General features: G+C 37.1%; 1 protein-coding gene across 5 annotated transcripts in view; it reads right to left on the reverse strand.

The window, feature by feature from the left end:
- Positions 1-2,038: 2,038 nt before the first annotated feature.
- Positions 2,039-27,299, reverse strand: part of PCDH7 (protocadherin 7) — a 436,973-nt gene continuing 411,712 nt past the window's right edge. For 3 of the 5 annotated variants that reach the window (XM_080681397.1, XM_080681396.1, XM_080681395.1), the window contains exon 3: positions 2,039-6,368. In XM_080681397.1, the coding sequence (XP_080537523.1) occupies positions 5,992-6,368 (377 nt within the window). In that variant the 3' untranslated portion in view covers positions 2,039-5,991. The remainder of the gene's footprint in view (positions 6,369-27,299) is intronic. The other 2 variants (XM_080681401.1, XM_080681398.1) reach the window with 1 other exon arrangement.

Here is a 27,299-nt window from a genome sequence, read left to right on the forward strand (position 1 = left end):
GTAGTGGCCAGAGTGGGGCTGCCCGCAGACAGGGGACCAGGTGCCGTGGTAGGAGGGGCCAGGCAGAGGCGTGGAGGATGGGCTGACACCTGCCCCTGTGCCCACCACAGCCTCGCGGCCCACAGTTCCTTTCAAGGTGCATGAATTCATGCATTGGGCCCCTAGTTTTATATACTGTCCCATTGATTTATGTGCTGATGTTTTATTCTCATCATTAGAAAAGCAGAAGCCAAATGAAAGCATTTCTTCACATTTCTTCTCCTTATTACAACTTGAAGCAGACTTTCTCACCATGCTCACACTTTTCTTAGAATTTTCATTTATTGATGTGAGAGAGAGAGAGAGAGAGAGAGAGAGAGAGAGAGAGAGAGAGAGACATCGATTGATCTGTTGTTCCACTAATTTATGCACTGTCAGTTGCTTCCTATATGTGCCCTCACTGAGATGGAACCTACAACCTTGGCATATCAGGATGACACTCTAACCGACAGAGCTGCCCAGTCAATGTGCCATGCTGACTCTTAATTCCTTCTTTAGAGAAGAAAGGCTGGAGCCAAAATCAATTTGTAAGGACACCTTTGATTTAAGGAAGAATATGCAAGTCTATATAAATTATTTTGAATTTTTATCTAAGACAGGGAAAGAATGGTAGGGAAACTTCAAGGCAAGTGTCCTCAGAATGTCTATTTTTTTCACATTAGTCTATTTTAACAGTACTGTTGTGAGATGACACAAAAATTTCATATAATCTATTTGTATAAGGGGGGAGGGGCAAAAATGGTTTACAGTTGTGAGTATGAAAGTTTATTCTTGTATTATTATTTATTAATTATTGTATCATTTTCATATAAACAACTGTAAACCTACATTTGCCCCACCCTGTATAGAAAATACTTTTTCTTCTTTAAATTTCTGAGTTGGGTTGGAGAAGAGAAGTTGCTTGCTTAACTAGATACCAATTTCATACACAAAGAAGATAACCATTATAATTAGGTGTATAATATGATAACAAAGAGCTAATAGAATAACTAAAAAAGAAAGATAGGAAAGCATTAAAAATATAACAAGTAAAGAAAGCTCAACTAAAGAAAAATGAGCAAGGTAAATATTCTATTTTTTTGCTTTGGGTTTTTTCTCTACATCTCACATGACAAATTTTTTTAAGTCTCTAAGTTTTTTAAATTTGTCATTGCTATAGATGAAAAACAAAAAACAAAAACCCAAACATTGCCTTTACAGAGATACATTTTGACTTAGAATTAATTTTATCTTAAATGTGAAAATTCTCTGAAAAAATCAATCTTAATGATAATAAGTTCTACATTTATGATTTATAAGTCAACTAGCTGTCTCAGGAATTATTTTGATGAGACTAAAGAATTCAAATTCCATCCATTATAAGGCAAAGAAATAAGACAGTTATGCACCTGGCCCCAAATCAACAATTGCTACAGCATTATTTTCCTTACTGTGTGTTAATTCATCAGAAATCAAGCCTTTTTAAATCAAACTGGGACATACATCCACTCACTGCTCGTCCAATCAAAACTGAATTAGCTGTCTGTAGAGAGCGCCTGGGAAGGCACATGGGCATTTCTTTAAATTGTCAGCTGAACCCAAGGCACAGGCAAAGCCAAGTCCTGGGAACATGCTTTGTCAAAAAGGCAAGGGTGTTATCAGCTGGACCTTCATTTCAAGCCCAGGTGTCAGGTAGTGGGTTTTGATATGTAAATCCAGTCAAGCACCAGGAATGCTTGTGCCTACTCAAGAATGCAAATAATCTCCTTTGTCTTGACTTTTGGTGAAACTTCCTGGTATGTGGGGGTATAAAATAAACATGCTGTGTCGGCTCTGGGTCACTGGCTCTCCCTCAGAAGAGGGCAGTGGTCCCACCCGGTTCCCAGCTTTTTCCTTCCATTTTGTGTCTTGTTTCTTTCTTTTATTTCTCAATCCCCAGCCGCCTCTACTCAGGGACTGGACCCGCTCTCTGGCCGCGCTGGACGCGGCTGTCGACAGAGAAGCACACTTACAAGTGTGAAACCATTTGACCATGTTATATTTTAATTTGCAGAGACAAAAATGACAAGCAATTTATTTACATAAAACTGTACAAAAGCAAATTAAATTATGTAAAGTATTTCATAAATAGTTGGACGAGTGTTTTAATACATTTCGCCATGTGTAGCATAGTTGCGTGCATAGTGACTCATAATAAACGATGATAAATTGTTCTCTGCTTCACTATCAACATCCAAGTAGCAGAACAATAGTCAATGATGAACATTACAAACAGATCGTATCACACTGAATGTAAGTGCTTTAAAATGTAGGAAAAAGTCCTCTGAAAATAAACCCTAGGTATCTGGGGAAATGATGCCTTCCTCCAGATGTTACATACACCTCTGCCTGGGTCACAACGGACCAGCTTCATGCTATTCATGATCATCTTCACGTTTTATGTACCCCCTGAAGGACACAATGTACATTTATCACTGATAACAATAGAAGGAAAACTACTTAGGTCTTGAGATTTCTCATGACTGTTTCCGAATGGCTGTTGGATTCTTGGCAGTTTCTTCTCCTCTGTGTGTTTTACTTTCCTATTCTCTTATAAATCAGCTTCCTAGAGTGGGTCTCAGCCAGACACGGTCAGTCCTATCTTAGTTCCTCTTTCCATAAAAATAATGCCTCCCTTGTGTTCTGAAACTCAGGCAGCAGGCCAGTCGCAAACCATACAGAAATGATATCTGAAGGTTCAGAATGGTTTCAGATCGAAGCTACAGACGTTTTAAAACACATAAATTTATATAGTTACTCATTAATTTATAAGTGTGTCTTAATGTATAGTGCATGCAGAGTTCACTTGAGATCCTTGTGTACAGAAAACAAGTATGGTTGATATCCTGTATAACCGAAACCAAACAGCAGCTAACAGAAAAATAACAACAAAAAGGAAATCAAGACTAGAAATTCGAAATCAATATTTTATCTTGCAAGATGGACTGATTTTACCCCTGATAACATCTTCCTGTGTTACTATGACAATAAATGCTTTAGCCTTCTAGTCAGAAATAAGCAGTACATAGTAACAACTTAATTTTGTTGGATGGATGAATGATAGCTAAGACTGGTCCATTATCTGAGTTTGTCAGAAGGCAAATTTTTAATATATTATTTATTATTTTCAGAAAATAAACATGGATAAATATACAGGATCAAAAAGTTGGGAATAGCCCATTTCCCCTCATTGTCCAAACCCAACAACCGTTTGTTTTTTTTTTACCATAACAACAGGTATAAAAGGCACAGTTGCTTATTTTGCATTCACTCATTTATTTATTTTTTGTTTCCGTTTTTTAAAATTTTTTTTTCAAAAGCACTCTATATATGGAGTGGCACCATATTTAACCTATTCAAAATAAAAGTCATACAAACACAAAATATATTTCTGTGTCATGCCAGCTCATTGTATAATAAACATGTTATGATAGCTAATTCTACTAGAATTACTGCGAATACTTATAGTACATGGAATTTTATTCTTTCACACCCATTTTAGTTCTAAAGAGAGGTTCACGAGTTAAATGACAATGACATAGCTGTCCTGAATGTAGTGCAAATGTCATTGGGGAATGTGAATCTGATTAATCTGAAGGTCCAGTATGACCCGTATTAGCTTTATAGACAACAGAAGGGTTTTAAGATAGAGTGAAATGAGCTATCTAATGGTTTCAAGTGTCTCATGATAGAAAGAAAAAAAAAATGCATTTAAAAAGTCTGTTGAACACCTGTGTTATGCAATTATTTCCTTTGTAACGTGCAAGAAAAATATGTATACATTTCATAAGTATCTTTAGAAGTATTTTGTCTTAATAGGTACTTACAGATTATACAAGGCAGAACTGCTTTAATGCAGTTTCCTAACAAATTACTAGAATTGCATCTCTCCATAATGTAAATAATAATCAAACATAACCATGTTCAATTATTGATATTTTAGTCCAATGTTTTTTTTTGTTTCAATTACACATCCTCTTTCATCCTATTATACACAAACATCAAAATAAAAACTTCATTTAAAAAAAGATCATAAGGAAATGACCCCCAAAGAACACCCACCAAACAGAGAAGTGATATTCAAAGATAAGCATCTTGATGACCTCTAGTGAATGAACAACCTATACTCCAGGCTGCTTCACTTTATAGTTTAAGAAATTCTGCAAACATGAAACTACCCACGGCTACTCTGTTTCTACAGTTGGCTAGAGAGCCATCAAGGCTATACCTTAACCAGGTTACAGACATTCAGTGATAGGGACTTAGCTCTTCTCCCCTGTGGTCCCCTATTCTGTCCCTAGATTGTCACTTCTGTCTGAATGCCCCAGCTCAGTGTCCAATTGCATGAAATCATCCTCTATAGAGCAAGTGACTCAAAAATCTGCATATTCTGTTTCTTTATATTACATTGAGAAAAAAAACGGCATATTTTTTCAACTTGAGATGTACATATTGTGAGACATGTTGCTGCCCAGAACTCATCTCTTCCATGAGCAGTCTGGATTTGTTTTAAGACACATATTAAATGACGTTCACATCGCATTAGTGACAAAGTCAATTAGGGTATCGTCTTGTTGCAATGTTGTCAATCTCAAACTAGTGTGATACTGCACAGGATTCAAAATTAATGCACTTGTGTTATACAAAAGTGTGCATTGAACACATAAAAAATGCAATTGGTATTTTGAAATGTTGCTAATTAAGACCAGCAAGCATAACCCATTTTCCAAAATGATAACGGTGAACTTAATTCACCAGTCTGCATGCCAGTGTATCTTCCTTCCCTCCCTATCCACAAGTACGATGTTAAGAAGGAAAATCTTCCCTGATCATGTATTTTGAAACTAAACCTGAACTTCAACTAATTGCCTATTATAATACCAAAACTACGTCTCATTAATTTTCACTTTTGAACTTTCAAAGAAAATCCATTTTAGAAGGAAAATGCATGTTTTCTGGGGCTGGAGACAATGTAAAATAAACGAGTGTTTGAGCATTTCTGTGCGAGAATGGGTTCAGTTGCTTTTGTTGCTTAATGGATTTCCAAGTCAAGACCAAATCTACTTCATGAATTCCCTGATCTGCCGTACGATCTTTGGCCTTTTAATGACACAATTGTTCCAGTTCCTTGATATTAGTGATGCTTTTCTGAAAAATATACCTATAATGTTTACAAATTATAATTAGTGTAATTGACACATGTTGTCAAGACTGTGCGTATGATTAGAATATCCAATGACGGTATGGGACTGAAGTTGACGTTCCTGGCTTGAAAAGAACAGCACATAGGCCAACTTTGGGACTGCAATCTCTGACTGGGTATTGTTTAGCTCTCGGTCTTTGATGGAATATGAAAGCTGTGATTTTCCAAACATGCCTCTTAGAGAGCCCCGTTCATACGACTGTGCCTTTAAGGGACTTGATCATTTTTGAGAGACTGCCTTTCCCAGGGATCAATCCGATTCTGATACTATGTTTAAAATATATATTTACTTCTTCTACCTCTTTTGACCAGTCAGATGACAGTCGAACTAAATCAAAGTGACTAAAATCATGCTTCAGCTTAGGGATAATGGGAGTGTATTGTGTTCTGCTAATCAGGCTTATTACCAATGAAGAAACTTGCAACCGTCTTTTTTTTTTTTTTTTTCTTTTTTTTTTTTTTTTTGGAGGGTGGTGGGGAAGAGGGTGAGCAGGTGTTGGGAATCAGTGAGGGGGTCAGACATGCAAGTAACAAGGATGGTTTCTACATTGTACATTACAATCAGGCTAACAGTATCCCTAGAGGCCTGATCTGGAGGCGGGAGTGGCAGGCAGAGCTTTGTCTCTTTGGTAGCCCCCTTTTTTGAATGAACCGGTTTTGCTCTGTAAAGTAGGTTCCTTGCCCCTCATTCTCCTCCTGTGAAGAGAACTCTACGGTGGCTTCCTTAGCGCCTACAGGTACACTTCTCTTCTAGTGAGAGTATTGACAGGAGATGGCTTGTACTCCCCTGTTTTGGTGAGGGGAATATCCTCAGGGTTGGCTTCCTCATTTTTGCTGAAACTCGCTGCGCTGAAGGTCTCATAGGATGAGGTCAACTTTTTGTTCAGGAGGTTTCTGTTGCGGTCACCCATGAGGGCGGCCTCGCCATTGGCCAGCTTTTCCTGGCTCCCTCGTTCATCCACAGGCATGAAGGTGGAGAGTTTGGGCTGGCTCTTCTTCCTCTCTGGGGAAGTGCGGACGGGCATCCAGCAGGAGTCCGAGTGGCCATACTCGTCACACTCACGGGTGCACTTCCCAGTCAGGGCTACATCTGGAAGAGGTCTTGAATCTGAAATTCAAGGACAGGGAGCCATTAAAGTTGGGCCTTCCTCAACAGGCTTTCCTGATCTGTTTGCAATTGGAGGGGGAATACATGAATGAATGAATGAATGAATGAATGAATGAATGAATGAATACATATATACACATACATACATATAGTCTGTACCATATTAGTTCCCTTCTTTAAACACCCTGCAGTTCATTGTCCCACAGAACAGTTTTCATTTCATGTCCATTAAAGATAAGGTTTTGCAAAAACTGATCAATTTAATTGTGTGGAAGAGACAGGAATTCATGCATCTGTAACAGGACAGGGATAGAAATAAAGTACATATGGGTATTTGTGTAGGTATACATTTCTCCACATGCATAAGGAAAGTTATTAAATCCAAACATATAATAGTCTGTATTTATAAATTATCCCAGGAATCGTGCACTTTTGCCAAATGGATTCCGTCCTGCTTATGCATTATTCATAGAATGCAAATATGCAAAACCTTAAATTTAAAATACATTCTAAAACATCAGGGTGATTCAGAAGTAGAACCTAAATTGACAGCACATGATGTTGTAAAAAAGTAAAAATTCAAGTACAAGTAGGTTATGGGTGTGAGCATACTAACAATATCACTACTTCTCCCACCCTAGCCCACCAATCCCTCACCCTCACCATGTCAAATGACCTACTATGTACAATATATACGTGCTGTAGGATAATCCTCTTAGTGTTCACACAGAAATACATTTGTAAAGGTGCTTGCTAAATGAAATATTATGTGAAATGCAATGTACTGGGTATATATAGTCAAGCTCTTAGAGTTTTGATGAAATAGCATGTACTCCTAATTAATGGTATTGTTGCCTAGTGAAATGGAAAATGTCTCCTATTTCTATAAGGCTAAATCATATCTAGAGAGTTCTTAGGAATTAGGATTAAAGATGGCAGTTAAGAATTACATATACGTGTAATTAAAATCATTATGTGTGTCTGTCTTCGGAGAATAGTTATGGATTTTTTTACTATTACAAATACATATGAATTTTTAACAGACTTGGTTTTTGTTTGAGAAAGAGAGAGTGAGAGAGAGAGAAAAATCATGCTCTACCCAACAGATTCTAAGAAAATAACCTATGGGGTTTTATTTAATATATTTTATAGTTTATTTTGTTGTCAAACAGACAAACATAACATGACTGCTCTGATTTATATCATACCATATCATTTTATTACAAGGCTTGGGATTTAAAAGACTAATGATTTTTACCTCTGCAAATATATTCACAACAAATAGAATTAGTGAGATTTAAATATACATAATCCCTGTAGCTTCAGTTTAAAATAGAAGAGGAAGTTGCATAAATTATCCCAAATATATTTGTATTTTTTGTTTTTGTCTCTCCACACCATCCCCTGTAGTTTAACATTATACTCCTATTTAGGCAATCATTTGTATAGGATTTTTACAAGTGTTACTCCGCCAAATCTCCTGTATAAGGCAGTCCAGTGTTGCAAGCAATTTTTCCTTCTGAGATGGATAACTGAAATCTTGACGTTTGTCAGCCCATTGATTTTTGAACCACTGTGGCCCAAGATTTTTATATTGTGTGCTGAGAGTTCCACAAAGAAATGCCAGCGTTCTTCAAAGGAAATCTAGAATACTCCCAAAGGTAAAATGCAAAGGTAATTGTATTTGGTAGCTGCACATACTACTATTTGACTTCTAACTGGGCGGATCCTACTCATTGTATCATCAAATGACAAAGCACTTTCTTAATCATTTCCTTGTGCTAAATTCTCTCTGTGTCTCTCAAACACATATTTTAGATGCATTTTTTAAAAAATCAAACTATTGACAAATTGTATGAATTTTTTTTGTAATCTAGTTAGTTTAGATGAGCAAACTGTGAGTTCTTAGAGAATAGTTCCATCTTGGGTTACTTTGTTTATCTGAAGCTAACCAAAATGCTTTGAAACAGGAAAGAAAGAAAAAAAAAAAGCCTCATACAAATACAAAGTGTAAGATCAGACTACTTTTTACTTTAAACATTCCTTTTTTTCTTCACTACTTTAATGAGTTAAAATGTCTTCCCCTGCTTTTCTTATAGTGCCTAGCAAGGAATTTAGCTACCAAAATAGGAACAAATCTCTGTGTCATCTCCTGTAGAAAGGACCCAGAATGGTCTACAACCATGTCTCTAAGTTCACTTAAGTCTCATACAATGTGTCACTTTACTTACTGCTTTGGACATTAATGTGTGTTACAGTTTGAAATTCACATCACTTCATGTTTTCCTTTGTTTGAGATGGATTTAGAGACAGCTCATCCCGTTGTTAATACGCTATCAACTCTTCTTACCCTGTTGTTTAACATATGTACTTGAAGTCCCTGTAGCTCATGAGAAATTATATTCATTTAGGTTGACTCAATTTCCAATCAACTAAAAGTGAGATACCCTTCAGTGCCTTCCCTTAGCATTTACTTCATAGTCCAGATTCCTTCCTGCTAACATTGATTTCCGCTTATTGCTTTTAATGAGAGGCAGCTCGTCTCCTCTGCCATCAGCCCCGAGTGTGGGCTGCCACATCTCTATCCAACAAGCATGCCTTTTAATAAGGATCTCCTGTCATTTCCAAAGTCAAACTCTTGATTGGGGACCACATTGGAAGCTGACAAGCCTAACTGGCTGAGACATGTTGCAGTGTTTGTCATCAAATTTAGAAAATAATCAAGAAAGGCTAGAAGAGATTCATCATGAGCAATCAGATCTTCCGATCTTGATGACTCAAATAAATCCTCAAAAGACATGCCAATGATTAACAAACGCAGTTTGTATTATGATGCAATTTATTAAAAGGAAGGCATGAGTGGAGTAGTATTTTTCTATGTTTCTATATTTTCTCATTTTGATTATGTAAGTATATTGCATAAACCTTTAAAAGCATGAAGGTTATATGAAGTCTTACAGAATCATCAAACACACCTCTTCTCTTCATAAAATACCTATCATAAAATGTCTTATTTTGGGTGGGATTACAGACCTTCCACAACGAGTAATCCTTAGTCTTTCATGCTTTCACTGAAGGATGTGCTTTTCATATCTGACAACTTTATTTCATGCTTTTGTTTTCTATTATTCCCTTTTACTTTGACAAGACTAAAGATGGAAAACAGTTAGTTACGTCTCTTGTTACCTGGCGTGGAGTAAATCAGTAAAACATGTAAGATGTCTATATTGAAGTAGAATGGTATTGTCTGTCAGCAGTTTCACAACAGAGTCAGTTTCTCAGAGCCCAGCCCAATGCAATCCCATCATCCCTGAGAAGACTGGAAGTAGAGATGGCATTCATTAGACCCTGCCATTGCTTTTAGAGTTGTGTTCTCTATTCTTACCTAGTTAGGCTTTTACGCTGACCTTTAAAACATTCTGCAGAATAAAAGTATTTTCTTAGATATAAAGTTAACTTCTTCCTTGAAAGCACATGGTTTTAAGCCATCATAATAACCGTCACTCTAAAAACAACTTATATAAAGTACTTTCCACACTTCATGTCTTTTACTTATCACCATAACCAAAAAGCCAGGAGTATCAAAGCAGTGAGGGGTCCAGTCTATGGGGGAGCTGAGGTCAAAGAATAATTTGTCTTTCGCTTCATTGTGCCTTCTTAAAATATAACAGCTGAATTATTTAGAAGTTAATTACTGCTACCCATAGCCATATGAAAAAGCTACAGTCTCTAAAGGAAGAGAAAAACATATCTGAACAGCACAGGAAATAGATACCACAAAGTCACAAATTTTACTACTTAATTAAAAATATGGCACAACCTTCCTAAAACTATATATTTCCTAAAGTAAGAGACATTATAACTAATGTAAGACATCAAGTTCTTTCTCTAAAAAGATGTATATTTGTTCTTAAAAAGCGTAGATGAGAGGCTGGTGGGAAGATGCTGCTACCATCACCTCAACAAGAAGCGACAGATAGACAAAATGTGGAAGATTCATTAGAAATAACAAGGAAAGCCAAGATTCAGAGAGGCATTTAATGTTTCCAGAAACTGTCCTACATGATTCAGAAACCATTAGAGGCATCGTTATTATAGGAAAGCACTGGAATCGTTTAGACAGCTCTACATGACTTAGAGTTTTCATATGCTTGAGTTATGCATTCTGCTAGAATCCTGGGCACACACTCCAACTTCAGACCCTTGGTTTGGGACAGAAGATACAAGGATATTTCTGTTTCCTAAGAGAAGGCATAAATATGTAGCATTTAGTGTTAAAATATTTCCAATTATTTTTTTTAAAAAAACCTCAGATACTTAAAGTTTATATACATCCTTTGCTTATTTGCTTAATATATAACTTACTGAATTCTCGTAACATCTATAATAATAAAAGTGTAATATGCTAATTAGACCAGACATCCTTCCGGATGACCTTCTGGACGAAGCCGGGGCTGTGAGGGAAGCCCGGGTCCTGGGTGCCAGAGGGAAGCCAGTGCCGGCAGTCGGGGGAAGAAGGCCTATTCTTGCATGAATTTCGTGCATTGGGCCTCTAGTCTGAAATAAATGGGGTGTTAGTCAACATGTAGGCATTCCAGATATTCACATCATCCTATAATCTGTTCAAAATTTTTCAAATGAAAAATTATGACATTCTATTCTTTTGGGGAGGAAAAAATATATATGGGCAACATTTTTCCTTTCTAAATTATTTATTTTTCCTTTTCTACTTCCCAACTTTCTGTCATATGACTTATTTTTCTAGAGGCACCCCTAGATTCTGGTGAAATTTGGTGGACTATGAAACAGTTTTGAGAAGGCTAACCCCTATTTTGTAAAACTACTGTTTGGAATTCTCTGCTGTTTTGTAGACAGCCTCTTATTCTAAAAAATAAACTTTGCTTTCGAGCCTGCTTTAGCCTGCTTGAATAATGAGGAAGATAAACTTAGCTGTCTGACCTTCTGGCCAGAGACTAGACACGCCCATACTCTCAATGCCATGCCAGGTGCATTTTTTAATTGGATAGAACTGTGTTGTTTTCAAGGCCAGCAGCGAGATAACCACTAAGTGCACATAGGGCTGGCTCTTTAATAAAAAGGGAAGTTCTGCTTGTAGCTCTGCTTAGAATTTGAATTCATTTTCTCTAAGCCCACCCAGTGAATAAAGTGTGACTCCAAACTCTCTGAGCATTGCTTGGTTTATTCCAGTTCTCTGTAACAGTTTTACAAAAGGATGAAAGAAAATAATTGGTAATGGTTTTCCAACAATTATTTAAACATTTACCTTCTTTAGTTCATATAAAAATATCTTATACTCAAAGGATTAAATAAGATGTTTTATTTTAAAATAGTTGTCAGAAAATGATTTCTGTGTTTCAGGTTTGATCCCAGGCTCCAGTCTGGCCATGTGTGGGAGGCAACAAATCAATGTGTTTCTCTCACATTGATGCTTCTCTCTCTCTTCCTCTCTCTCCCCCCTCTTACACGCTCTCTAAAAATAAGTGAAAAAAAAAGTATCCTTGGGTGAGGGGTGAGGATTCACAATAACAACAAAATATTAGTTACTTCAGGTGCACAATCCCTTATCCAAAATTTAGTAATCAAAAAATCTTGGAAACCAAAAGTTATTTTTTAACAAAAATTTACAACAAAACTGACCTCCAATACAAGGCTATTTTTCATCTTTATTAAATTTACATAGTCTGAATATTTATATTTCATTATGGAAATAGTATATTTAATTAAGGACTCCATAACAGACTCTTCAGGATGCTTAAAAATAATATATGAAACATGCATATTTTCTAAAACATGAAGGATTTTGAATTTTGAGATATATTTGGCCCCAAGGGATTTGAATAAGTTATTTTGTAATTAATACCAATCATCAATCTAAAGAACATGTATTTTGAGTAACTTTTCCAATGGTAATAATGGGTTTATGCTGATAGAGTTGCAATGTAACAGAGCTACCATCCATTTAGGAAAACACACTGGCCAACATATCCTGGTTACTTTAAGTCTGGTATCTCCTAATATTTAACACTTAGTAAGACTTTGCCAAAGAAGATTGATTCGGTTTGTGTTATTATCTTTGCTCAAAACTAAAGGGCAAATACTCTATTATTTGCAGTTATCTTTACAACCTAAACAGATCAACCTCACAATTAATCATTTCCACTTGGAAAAAAAAAAAAGCGTTTTGCCAGCTTGCTATCTTACTTTTCCTGACACAAGAAGGAGTTCCATTTTAACGATAAGTCAGAAATTAGCAGTACACTAACCTAAGACTAAGAGGTTGAATATCAATAAAGACTAGAAAAAGCAAGACAAATCCTAAAATGCCACGCATTCCTCATACATCAAAAATACTGAAACAAGCCATTCAGTACACAAGCAGTGCAGATTTCACGATATAGGTGTGTATGTGATTGCTTTACATTGCAATATGAGAACAGAAATCCCTCTAATCTCCTCATGCACCCTTTTTGCCATGTGACCAGGGCTCCTGCCCTGGCCATGGGAGTCTATGTCTGCATGCCTTGAAGCTGGCTGGCTTTGACCACTGCAATGTAGCAGAAGTAACACCTTGCTATTTCCAGAGTGGGTCTCCAGAGGCCTAACAGCCACTGCTTTTGCCCTTAGAACCTGGGACCTCGATCCTGAGAGATGGCATGATCTGTTTCTTTGAAGATCAAATGCTGTTTGAGAAGGAGATTCAGCTGTCCCAGCAGAGCCTATCCCCAGCCCACGCTCCAGGTGATACAGCCAAATGAATGAGCAAAACTAGCTGAAGAGATGTGCAGCCGAGCTACAGAAATGTGCCAAGTGATAAATCTGTGTTGCTTGCCACCCCCAAGTTATGCCCCTTTGCTTGTGTTTGTTTGGGGGTGAGGCAGGGAGGGGGGAGTGTTGAAGCAGTAATACATCACTGAGCTAATGATCATGAATGTATTATATTATCTGCAATAAACAAACTGCTCCAAACAACAGCCTGAGGTCTGAAAACAATAGATTCTATTTCTTTTATGGCTCCTTATCACGAGTAAGAAACTGACCAATATTCCTGAAAGTATAACTCTTCAAAAGAACAACTTTAATGATTAAACACATTTAAAATATATTTTTATTGACTTAAGAGAGGAAGGGGTGGGAGGTAGAGAGAGAGATAGAAACATCAGTGAGGAGAGAGACTCATTGATTGGCTACTTCCTGACCTGGAATGGAACCGTGACCTTCTGGTTCATAGATCGATGCTCAACCATGGAGCCACGAAGGCCAGCCAAGCGATTAAGCTCATTTAAATAAGAAGTTCAAGCTGAGGGCTACCAGAGAAAATTCTGGAAATTCTGGTCTTGTGATTGCAGGATTTTACTGTGTTAAACCTACCAGTGCTCTAGTTCAGGCAGACACGCCAAGACAATATGACCATGTTTAAACATGTTTGAAAGCATCAGCAACTTTCCTCCATACCTTAGGCTAAACTCAGTTAAATAGCAATTGACTGTATCTCAAGAAGCATTTCCTGCCCCGAGCTTAGACCACTGTCACTGCGAATGTGGCATTATCATATACAGTGGAGACCTTGCAGACTGGCACGCCATGTCTCAGGCAGTCTTGCTGAATCAACTCAAACATGAATCTGCTGGTTGGCACGTGAAATCTGCATGACAGCAGAAAAATGGATGGTGACTGCTTGGGAGCAATCAGTTTCTGAACATCTGAGATGCGGCTTTACTTTGATGTCTCTCTCCGCCTCCTCACAATTTGAGGCAGTGGTTAAGGCAGTGCTAAGGGAGCAGAATGTAAGGAGAGGAAGTGCTGGAAATAAGAAGTCACTCCAATATTGATCAAAGGAGTTGATAAAATCCAGAAACAAACTGGGGACCTTTATTTCACAAGTTAGCAATTGATTATTCCACTGAAAGTAGACCCACTTCTGGTTTTTTTGGTAATTCATTTTTATTTCCTACTTTATTAATCATAACTTTCACGAGTTTCCTTCTAGTCTCTTGAGTTTTCTTATATTAGAAATTATTTGCTTAGAATGTCATAGTCTTTAATAATCTGATGAAAACTAAAGTATTGCCTTTCTCCATAAATGCAGATAAGTACCCACATTTGCATGACATTTCAAGATACCTGTCTTAAAGTTGGATGTTTATACTTTGAACCACGTGGTGAATGAGAGATGGAAAGCTGTATTTTTATACTTTTTTTTCTCTCTCTTAGAATTAGAATGAAAAGTTAAGAAATAGTTTGGCCCCTGTGGCTCAGTGATTGAATGTTGATTCTCAGTCAGGACACATGCCCAGGTTGTGGGCTCGATCCCCAGTAGGGGGTGTGCAGGAGCCAGCTGATCAATGATTCTCTCTCATCATTGGCGTTTTTACCTCTCCCTCCCTCTTCCTTCCTATCTGAAATCAATAAAAACAACAACACATATATAGATATATTTTTAAAAAGAAATATTTAACAATTCAACAACCATCCTTGAAAAATTTAAATTACATGTGGTAAACTAATTGCCCTTCAAACAGTGACAAAAAGATTTTAAAAAATTATAAAACATATATTTAGAGGTAAGGAATATAATTTAGGTTTGATAACTAATTTTTTAGGTAGGTCATTTGAATCCAAAATCTAAAACCTTAATAACTTATAAGCCTTTGGATAAGTAGCAAATTAATGCTCAGAGATGGATTTAACTGATTGCTGAGCACCAATTTAAAAACATGTTTCCTTTCCTAAAAACTACATCCAGTATGTGCTTCAAACCAGTGTCTTGCATTGCTAGCAATGCATTTATCATAAGAAGAAAGATAAATTGATGAGTTCTTGTAATCATGAAAGATTATACAAAAATAAAAATGTTGTGTTTATTTGTTTTTTAGTTAGTAAGATGTGTTAGTCACTATCTATTGGTTTCACTTTAAAGTATCAATTTACAGTGGGTACCACTCTAGTTGCAAGTATCAATTTAAAGCCACTGTCCAGTAATGGTCCCAAATTTTCAACATTTTCATTATTGGCCATAATGTTGTAGAATGTATATCTCATAATAAATATTAATATTGCCTGTAGGAATGGATGTTCATTCTAAAAGTTGTATATAAAATCTCTATTCACTGTAAAAATATTATCTTTGGCTTGTCGTCTTCAAGGCAGTACCCATTTTATCTTTGCTTTCCTATATAACACATAACAACAACAAAAAGGAAAACTGAAATATTTCAATTACTAGATAATATTTTCTCAAATTTTCTTTCCCCCAATAAAACAATGGAAAAATATTTTTAAGTAAATGAGAAGTTAAACACTCCTGTAATACGTCGCCAGTATTATATATCTAAATACTTAATGCAAATATGTTAATATTACAACAAGTTAATTCCAAATTTGGGGTTGTGTTAAGGAGGAAGAGAAACAATGCAGTAGCCATATATGCTGTAAGGATTTCTAGGTATTTTTCTATGTATTATTTTATGTGAAAGTCTAAAATGAACTATGTTAAAGCTCAAATCATGCATAACATAGAAATGTAATTACTTTGTACAGAGAGGCAAATCATTATAATTAAAATGTGCTGAAGGAGTAAATTAATTTTTTTTAATGTGGCAAAAATCACGGTACTCATTCGTTTTCTCCTTCAATGTAGGGATCCTGAGAAACTATACAATTATTCTAACGACATGGCCATTTCCAAAACACATTATCAAACTTTTTGCATGGGATTACCTATTGAAAGATTTCACAGGTCATACAGAAAAGCCGATCTGGTGGGAAAGGCTCCTATGATAATAACAAGCTGTGTGTTAACAGGATTCCATCAGTTGCTCTGATTTGGGAGAAAGACAAAGAGTTCCACCTTTTGTTCCCCACTGAGGAAGATGAAAGCATTGAGTTCTGACATGCTATTGAGAGGTGAGGCTCTGAAAGCTTTGGGTAGGAACTGCAAAATCATTTCTGGAGAGAGTTTTAAACCAGTGGAAGGCCGGCCCCTACCTCTAGTCAATAAGTTGCTCAGTTGAAAGTAAAGTTGGCAATGGCAATTAGCACCAAAAGAGTGTTAAAGAGCTTGGGAGTGCAGAGCAGTTTAAAAATAAATAAATAAATAAATAAAAGGAAAAGGAAGGAAATGACCTCTGGTGACTAGCAAACAGGACTCAATGAGTGAGTAAAGTGGGAGAAATCAATGAAGCAAAGCTGGATCCGTTGGCTTCATTGATTTTTGCTGCTCATTGAAATGCTTTGCTTTATTTACTTCCGATTTCTTCGGAGAGTGGCAAAGCCTCGCTGTTGAACCTCCCTTGGAGCCTGTGATGGGCAGAGACACAGGCTCTGGAGCTCCGCTCATGCCTGCATCATACCTGCCCATGCTACATGGCTGACACTTCAGGATCCATCCTCACACTGCTCGCACTCATGTTGCTCCCACAACCTTGCTGTGGTGGGCAGAATAATGGTCCCCTGTAAAGATGTCTACCTTCTAATCCTCAGAACCTGTGAACATGTTAGGTTACGTGGCAAAGGGGAATTAAGGTCTCAGATGCTATTAAGGTTGTTAATGAATGGATTTTTAAAACAGGGCGATCATAGGGGTCTAGGCTACAAACCAGGGAATGTGGGCAGGATCTCAAAACTGGGAAAGGCCAGGAAACAGACATTCCCTTCAAGGCTCTCGGACAAAATGCAACTCTGCTGACACTGATTTTAGCCTGGGGAGACCCATGTCATATTTCTGATCTACATAACTGTAAGGGAATAGATGTTGTTGTTTTAAGACACTAAGTTTCTTTTCTCTTTTTAAAATATATTTTTATTAGTAGCCCTGCGCACGAATCCATATGCCAGTAGCTCTCTGCGGGGCCTGGCCGCTCTGTGCCTGCTGTCCAGAGGCCCATCCACGGCATGGCGCAGAATGCTTGCCTTGTCGCAGTGGCTACGAAGCAAGCATTCCGCCTGGCCGCTCACACTGCCTGCTCTCAGCGGCCACCCCTGCCACCAGGACTGGGGGACTCCGGCCGGGCTGAGAGGACTGGGCACTGCCATCTTTGTGATGGAGTGACAGTTAATTTGCATATTTCCCTTTTATTAGATAGGATTGATTTCAGAGAGGAAGAGACAGGGAGAGAGATATAGAAACAGCAATGATGGGAGAGAATCACTGATCAGCTGCCTCAAGCGCTCCCCCTACTGGGGATCGAACCCACAACCTGGGCATGTGCCCTTGACCAGAACTGAACTTGGCACCTTTTAGTCCACAGGCAACACTGTAGCCACTGAGCCAAACCAGCTAGGGCAAGACAATAAGTTTCTGGGAATTTGTTATAGTTGCAGTAGGAACCTACTACACATTCCAGCAATTTTCTGGTCAGAGGAAGGGACAGCGTAGACTTGGTGCATTTGCGCTTTCCTGCCCATATTTCATCTGTTATAAGAAATGGTGTGGACAAACTTTGATTTTCAAAGTTTCCATTGAATCATGTTTATCTAAGTTTTCAGAATCCACTCAAGAATTTTCATTTTTCACTTTTGAAAAATTTTCTACACCCTAGTATGTAATTGTCCACATTGTTTACGGCCAATCAACAAAGTTCAACTTCCTTTTTGTCCAGGAAACTATTAACAGTTCATTTTTCTGAGTGACAACATCTTCCTCCTCTGGCCCTCAGTGATATCTGTCTCTGAGGCTATTACCGAAGAAACCGTTGGAAGCGGTTCTAAATTTGGGTTGTGTGAGTCTCAAGAAGAGAAAAGACAGAAAGTGTGGCAAACATCTAAGAAGTGGAGACAGGTACCAGGACATAGTCCAAATAAGGCTTTTTGTCAGATTTATGGTGCTTTTGTGACTTCTGGAATGTGTTAAGTGTCACGTTTGTTTGTTTGTTTAGCCTGTTTTCCTCCTAGTGGTGTGCAGGAAAGTGTCTAATAAAAAGCACCTGGAGGGTTAAGAATACTAAGTACAGCCACAAGGCTCTCCCTAGTTTAACACCCTCTATTATAAATATCAGCATACATTTTAAATTCTGTATTTTTGCACAGAGGCCCTTGGGGATCTGGATCCTGCCTACCTTTTAACCCTTATCTCTTTCCATCCCTATGTGCTCCCATTTGCCACTTCAACACACCTGACTAATGCAGTTGCCATTTCTAGAAAGCCTCTTGCTGTGCCAGGTCTTCGCGATAGACATGTGTGGCTTCCTCTGTCTATCCCCCACAAATCCTTCATGATGGGATGTCTCATGTAAGATTTCGCCTAACCAGGCTGTCCACGTCTGATTTTTCTTTGTATCTCTAGTCTTCATCCTATGTCTATCTCCATCATAGCATTTAATATATTGCACTGAAATCTGCTACCTATTCATATGACTTTTCTGCAAAAGGTAACTCCTATGAACAGGATTCATGAATTACTTAACTGTGAACTCCGAATCCTAGCACCACGCCATTCATGTACTCAATAAGCACCTTTTCAGAAGATGAATAAATAACATGGCACAGAAAAAGACTGCATGTCATCCTTAATAATTGCGGATTATGTAGAACTTCATGCGTGTTTCACGTAGAAGGATTATAATAACCTTTCTTCACTGTAAATGCGATGTAATTAGCCAAGTGGAGGAAGTGAAGGGTTTTATTGTTAGGTATGTGCAGATCTGAATAAACTTCTCCATCACTCACTCTTTTTTTGTTATTGGTTATCCTCAACCGAGGATATTTTTCCATTGATTTTTGAAGAGGGTAGAAGAGAGGGGGCGAGACAGGAAGAGAACCATTGATGTCAGAGAGACAACATTGATTGGTTGCCATCCACACACAGCCTGACCAGGGCTGGGAACGAGCCTGAAACCGAGGGACATGCCCTTGACTGGAATTAAACCTGGGACTCTTCGGTCCCTGGGCTGATGCTCTAACCACTGAGAAAAACTGGCTAGGGCATCACTCACTCTCCTTACCCTCTTTCCGGGTCTGTCCTATAATCTCTCTAGTTGAGATTTACTTTCCTACAGAACAATGTACTTGATGGAAATCCGTAGATATATTTCATAGAACAAAATGCAGTCCTCATATTCATTCTGGGGCAGGGGTGGGATCAGTACAGGTGTTTAGAAAAAATGGGAAAATCCTGTACTTAGTGGTCACAAGGCTACACATATGTACTAATTTGTTAAGTTTCTTTGCTTATGGATGGTATAAATTTTAAAAGTTATTTTAGTGTTGTGAAGATCTGTGGTTGGAAGTTATATAAATCTTTCAATAATAAACTTGGAGAAAAAAATTATTTTTTGCTCACATACAGCTTGTATCATAGAAGAAAAACTTCAAAACATGGAGTCATGAAGGGGAGGCCTTCCATGCAATAAAACAGATGAAAAGCAGAAGGTTCTCTTCTCATTCTTATACATAATATGGGTGTGTCCTGATGGGAACTATGGGAGGCAACGGGCCAACCTATTTCAGTTCAACACATTTTATTTTGTCTTTGGTAGCAACCTGATGGATGTTAAATAAGTAGGATCATGGACATTTTATTTTTAAAAAATTTCCATTACCATTTATCCCCTCTATACACTCTTCCACCCACAACTATCCCCACCGCTCCCCCCGCAATCACCACACTGTTGTCCATGTCCAGGATCATGGGCATGTTAGATCAGTGATTTCAGAACTAAGGGTCATGATCCACTAGTTGGTGGTTGAACCCATGGAGGGAGTCAATCATTTCACAACATGGTCACATTATTTTGTGAAAATTTAGTTGAATTTTTAAATATATGTCTATATATTTATATGTGTGTACTTGGTTCCTATATAAAACGAATTTTTAAGTTCTGAGTCACACTGAAAAAAGATTGAAAGCCTATCATTGAAATTGTATCACATGGAAATCTGTGTGTTCTTGGCTGTTTCCGAGAAATATATATTGTATGATATTTAATAAAAAATATAATGATAATATACTCACAGTGGCATGTAAATTTTGAACTATACTTTTAGCTGTCATTTCAAATTGTACTTCAGGGACTAAATTTCATCCTTATTAAAAAAGAATTTAGATACCTCAAGAATAAGAATTAGTCACATCCTCAATAACCACTTCAGGAAGTCTACTGTAAATATAATTTCTTACCTTGAGACATTCTGAATTTATAGTTAATTCCCTCTAGATTCCAATTTTCTAAAATTATGTGTAAATTGTGATGAGCCTTCTCATAATCTACTTAAATCCTGACAGATTTTGATTTATTTCAATCAGCAAAATGGCAACAGACCCTTTAAAAAATAACTCAAGGTGACTTCTTAAAGTCATAAAGACATTAGAATGTAGGACACACTTAAGCCATCTAATTGCGCCGCTGGTCTAATGCTTAAGTATTAATCTGTCACATTGTCAAATTACATACTTTTATTTTTTTTTTTTTAGTAAAACATGTCTGCACTTAACAAACTGATAGTGTAAAAAATTCAGGAGTGTAATTAGCATGTCATCTTTTCCATCGATGACTTAAGAAAAGCATGAATCAGAGCTTAATAATCAGCATAATTTCATAGGGAATCGTGGCAAAATTATGAGACTGCAACAATTCAAAGAAAGGGAGTATAGTGAGATTAGCAGACGGTGACGATCAACTATCTCCACCATCTGCCACACATGCTCTTTATTTAATTCTCTTTTTTCCCCCAATGTTTTCAGCTTTGATTTTGCCAGCAGTGGGCATCACATAGGAAAACAGGCTTCCTGGTGTAAACAGATTCTCCCATGTGTTCAATGAATTAGCTTCTCTGGCGATTCTGCAGCTCTTAGGCAAAGAGGACCGGCTGGAAGGTATTAATTATAGCAAGCTTTTGTGTCCTGGCCAGTGTTTTGTACAATTCAAATGAATCAGTCCTCTAAGAAACAGAAAGGATGAAACAACAAGCCTTGCACCAATGGAAGTCATCACTAAGGCATATGCTATAGGAGTTTCCTTTAAATGACATACTTAAAATGCATGCGTCCTGTTTTCACCACTGGACTGGACTCCGTGAGTGCTTAAGTGAATCATTCGATGGGAACTTTGCTGATTTGTTTGTCAGCCTCCTCTGGTTTGCAAATAAGCTGAGGACTGGTGGAACTGGGATTTGGATGGCAGACATGGGAACTCAGTGGAAATTTCACTACGGAGAGAAAATAAGAACAGATAGAACCTGCTGCACAAAGCTGGCAGGAAGCTTCCAGGTTCAAGGAAGATAGGTATCACTTTTGTGGTAACATAACTGCAAAATTATATTCACTCACTCATTCATTCATTCATTCATTCATTCATTTAATAAATATCGATACTTCTGGCACTATTCTAAAACTTTACATGCATTTGTTCATTCAATTTCCACAGTAACTCTTGGGACAAGTTGTATATTACTCACATTTTACAAATGAGGAAACTAAAACACAGAGAAGTCAAGTGAGTTACCTAATAGTTTGCATCTAGTAGAATGAGATTGCAAACTCAAGCAATCTGACTTCAGAGTTGTGTTCTTAACCACTATGCCATACTACTTCTCAATCAATAACACATCAATGGACTTCAAACTCATGTCATAAGCTTGCAAAAAAAAAATCATCTTTTCCTAAGATGAATTAAAGCAGACAAGTATTTCCCTATTTTAGGCCACGAAAGTATTTCTCTATTCATAGATTCATTGGGAAAAGCAGTGCCCCTAGAGGTCAAAACTAGTAGGAATTTCAACAGTCTTTGCTTGAAATAAGGGGAACATGAACAGACAGAAAGGTAAAAACTCAAGAAGTGTGTGTGTGTGTGTGTGTGTGTGTGTGTGTGTGTAGATTCCAGGGCCAGAATGACTTTGGGCTAAGACTGTTTTCCTTTGGGGCTTTTGTTTTTTTCTTTCTCACAGCTGTCCCTCAGTTCTTGAAAGGGATAAAGAATTTTACATTCAAATCAAAATAGGAGACTAAATTACTGTGTTGGTAAAAAGCCTCAAACTTCTACTATTATTAAAGTCATATTCAGCAAAAAAAAAAAGTTTCATCTTCACATATAGGTTTATTTTTAATTCTCCGCGGCAGAAAGACACCTCAATTTTGAGGTTTGGGGATCACTGTCATTCCCCAGACAGAAAAGCCATGTTTGGAAACCACAGCACACTGGGCTGCACTTCTGAGCGTGGGGGTTGTGGAACCACTCCTTGGTGAACTGAATGTGAGAAGTGGAAATAAACGCTTTAAGAATAGAAAAAAAGAAGTATGGATAGTTATTTCTGGCAAACAAAGCACCAAAGAGATTATGTAGGGTTGGTTCAATTGGGGAAAAAATGACTGACTGTACTGGTTTCTTAAGAAAAAAATGAACACAAAGCAACAGCTGGGCTATACTTATCCAACTTGATTCTCTGTGTTAACCTGGTAATTGATTAATATGCACATTTTTAATTTATGAGAATCTATAGCTGCAATCCATGAAGCTGAGATTTCATTTGTGGGAATAATGAAAAGCTATCTATACTACAAGTAAATTAGTAAAATGAATGGTGCCTTCAAGTACATACATTTAGATACCTTGAATTTTTCATAATTGTATCTTAGGCCACAAAAGCCACGGGACCAAGCACTGTGTAAATCTAACTTTCACTTGTGAATACCTTCTCTTCATTGGAAAGAATCAGTGAATCTGAGTGATTATTAACACACTGGGATCTGAACAGAGGAAGTCTAATTTGAGTCCACATTCAGTCACTTATTAGCAATGGGTCCTTGAGCAAGTTACTGAACTATCTCATTGGGTAGTTCTTAGGATTAAATGAGAGAACAGATATTGAATGCTTGGCAAAATCATCTACACATAGAAGCACTTAATATATGTTTCTCCTCTTATCACAACTATTGTTCTAACTGTTCTTCTACATAATTTTTCTACACTTACATATGGATGGTAGAATGTTGATTCTAAAACATTGAAAAGCATATATTTTCACTCAATGTCCTGTTTTCTTAGAATAAATTAAAGGTGTTAAAACCATAAAATTTTGGAATATTTACCAATTCACTACAGGAAAACAATAGTTTTCACATATGAAAGATTATAGATTCATGTATTTCTATTATAAATGATAGTGCCAAAAACATACATATCTTTTAAATAAATCCCCATACGAGTAGATAAAAGTACATTTTTTAATGTTTATTTTTAAATTATTTAAATAATACATGTTTAAAATGCATATTACAATAAGCTTAGAAGAATAAAGGTAACGTATTTAATTTCAAAGATTAGGAGAACACAAATTAATAATTCTTCTCTCCACATTGTATTTTATAATTAGTAGCTGTTGAAAGTTAAGTGAAACTTAATCTATTGTGACTTGCAGGTATATAATAATAAAGGCTATAAATAATAATTAGTACTCTGTCATCTACTTAACCAGGTATAATCTCTCATTTCCCCCAAAGAAACAATTTTTACATAATTACTATTTTGTACATTTTAAAATCATTTTTTTACTGCTTAAATACTAATATGCTCCCCCCTCGGAGAGACATGAAAAGATGGCTAAATTGAGAAATTTAAAAAGAACATGTGCCTTCAATACATTATAATATCTAAGCTACTACTTGGGTGCACTTTGCAATTAGATCAACATTTAAAAAATAATTTAATCTGAACAGATCAGAAAGTACAAGAGGTGCAGAACACCAGTTAATGTGCATTAAATGGTCCTCAAAAAGAGGGGAAAAGTTAAGAAACAAGTTCCTGCTCTGCATGTTAACTAGTCTAAATAATGCAGGGCTTAAATGCAAAAGCAAGAGAATTTAAAAGGGAAAACAAGTATCGTGAGACAACTTGTCTTTTAAAGTAACTGTCAAGAACTTGCCTCTCTGAATAAAAGCTATCAATGACTTAAGGGACTCGTTTACCCTTTAGGCTGTATTAAGAAGTGTCATTGAACTATTAAAACTGTTGTCCAGTCAGAATAAGGACTAATTATCTGCTCATGAGATGCCTACACGGCTTTCAAAGAACACACAGGGATTTGGCAGGATTAAATACATTTAGAATTGCAGTCAGGTTGAGGAATCAGAATGAGATGATCTGAAAAGTATGACTAGTCATACATTATTCATGAATACGAGAAAACCAGTCAAATAAAATATGCTGCGCATGGTGTGTCCAGATAGTTAGGACTAAGTATTCCAAAGTAGTCAGTATCTGACTGGCTTGTGTTAAAAAAAAATTCTGGATAAATAGTGATTCAGGTGTAATAACAATCATATTGGATATTTAAGCCCAGGGCTACCAAGCAAGAAGCAGAAGCACTACGAACTTCCTCCTGCTGGGAAAAATATAATTAAATTTGCTATCTTGTAGAAAACAAAAGAGATTCACATTTTGTTTCTTCTTCTTCTTACAAAATGGAATACCTACAGATGATTCTCCAAGCCACTGTTATCACTCTAGATTAGATTATTTTCAACTAAATCGGAGTAATTAAAATAAATAAATTTTTTATGAGAGACATGTCTTCCCCCTTCCCCCGATCTTTCTTAAAATAAAATGTTCAATGTTGCTCCTATGTGGAGTTTGGAAGTGTTTTTCTACATATACGGAAAGCTAACCACTACTAGTTCTCAACTAATAATCTTATTTTTCTGGCTGTATTTTATTTTTTAAATATTTTTATATTGGTTTCAGAGAGGGAGAGAGAGAGATAGAAACATCAATGATGAAAGAGAATCATTGATTGGCTGCCTCCTGCACCCCCCCGACTAGGTATTGAGCCCACAACCCGGGCATATGCCCTTGACTGGAATGGAACCGGGGACCCTTTAGTCCACAGGCCAACATTCTGTCCACTGAGCCAAACCAGCTAGGTCCTGGCTGTATTTTAAAAGATCCAATAACATAAAATGTCCACAGAGATAAAATATCTCAGGCATCGCTAGAATATTATACTGCTGCTTGCTGTAAACCAGCAATATCAGCATTAAATAAATAAATTCTTAAATTAATTATTCTTGAAATTTTAAGCAATTATTTACAGATGATAGCTTTTCTAATTTGTTTCTTTCCAGTTAAGGAAGCAAACCATAGCCAGTGATATTTTTCTCCCCCTCTTCCTGCCTTCCTAGTGTTATTCTGTTATATTAAAAAAAAAAAAAATAGCCTGCTAATTCTTATGCTTTCCCCTCTCCTCAAAATTTATCTTCAATAAACATTTGTTCAACCTGAATTGAGTTTGAAAATGTCCATTTCCCTCTTCCAGCACCTGGACATAAAAATGAGGACAACGTGTGTGAAGGACATCACATCCCAAAGACATATCTTTATCTTGACATGGACCTGTGAATCATGATCATGTGCTGATTATACTAAGCACACCGACCTTCATTAAGATAAATAGCTAAGCTGTCTTGATGAATAGCCTGCATTTATCCATGGAGAGTGGTAAGGCTAGCTTCAGGCACACAGAAGGCTATATAAGCATAAGCTATCATCATCATTCTAATCATCATCATAGGAATGGAGTAGTCGGTGTGCCTGGCACAATTAGGGACCCTTTTCCTACTGAATGAGAAGAGAAACAGGCAAGTGTTGTGCTCACTGCCAAGGGACATGTCTAAAACAATCTGGAAAGGGAAAGAGGTTTAAAACATGTGGTTAGCTTGGGGATCCTGGAGTACACCTACCCACTTTCTAATGCTTACCACTTACTGTAATTATGCAAGCTAATTAACCTAGCCTGACCCCTGCCTCTCTACTCACTTCTAGGGATATTGTAAAGAATTAACAGGATTCTGCATCTCAAATTCCTAGATATGTGCATATAAGTTTTCAATAAGCATGTGCTTAAGAAAGGAAATAACAAAGGCATAAAGAAAGGAAGGCTGGATCTTGATTTTGTCATTTATTCTTTCCATTTGTACCTAATTAATTTTCAGTGAACATATGGTAAACATAACGTAGAGATTGAAAAACTATAAAGAAAGAAGAGCCTCGCTGGTATGGCTCAGTGGTTGAGTGTGGACCTGTGAACCAGGAAGTCATGGTTCAACTCCCAATCAGGGCACATGCCTGGGTTATGGGTTTGATCCCCAGTAGGGGGCATGCAGGAGGTAGCTGATCAATGATTCTCACCATGGATGTTTCTATCCCTGTCTCCCTTTTCCTTCCTCTCTGAAATCAATAAAAAACATATTTATTTAAAAAAAGAAAAAACATAGAATGAAATAATGTCTGAAAGGCAGGAAAGTTGTAGAAAAGTTAGGGTGAAAAAAGACAGAAGGAACTGAAGGAGGGAGAATGAGTGAACAACCAAAAAAGGGCAGGAGGGAAAGAGGGATGAAAAGAGGGAGGGGAGGAAGGGTAAAGGGGAATAAAAAACAGGATATAAAGAAGGAAAAAGAAAGAGAAAAGCAAGAGAGTATGAGAAGGAAATGAAAAGGGGAAAAACACACAGGAGAAACATAACAGAGAAAGATAATGAGTCTCTCAACTTGATGTGTGACCTGTGGAAGAATTTATATTTACCATTAACTTTCTATCGACTTCAGCTCTGTTTTAAGGTATAGTATATGGATTAGTTACACACATAGACTCCGATGGTTACAGATTTATGACAGATTCATCTAGGTGAGAGCCAGCCCTTAGAGGATGGGAAGGAAGGCTGTAACAGAGGCTGAAACATGGTTCCAAAAAGAACTCTACAGGATATTAACACTCAGGCATGACAAATAACAGAGAATGAGTGAGCTGATCAATCATTCCCTACCTTTAAGGAAAAAAAAAACTATGAAATAAACCTAAAACTGGAACACTGTGGACAAGTTAATGAAAAACTAGGGGCCCAGCAAGAAATAAAAAACTGCATTAAGGGGGTGGCGGGGGGGAAGTATATCAATGACACAGAGCATTTGAACATTTTCTATTATCT

Source organism: Plecotus auritus (genome assembly GCF_963455305.1).
Source record: "Plecotus auritus genome assembly, chromosome: 1".
NCBI classification, from domain to species: Eukaryota; Metazoa; Chordata; class Mammalia; order Chiroptera; family Vespertilionidae; genus Plecotus; species Plecotus auritus.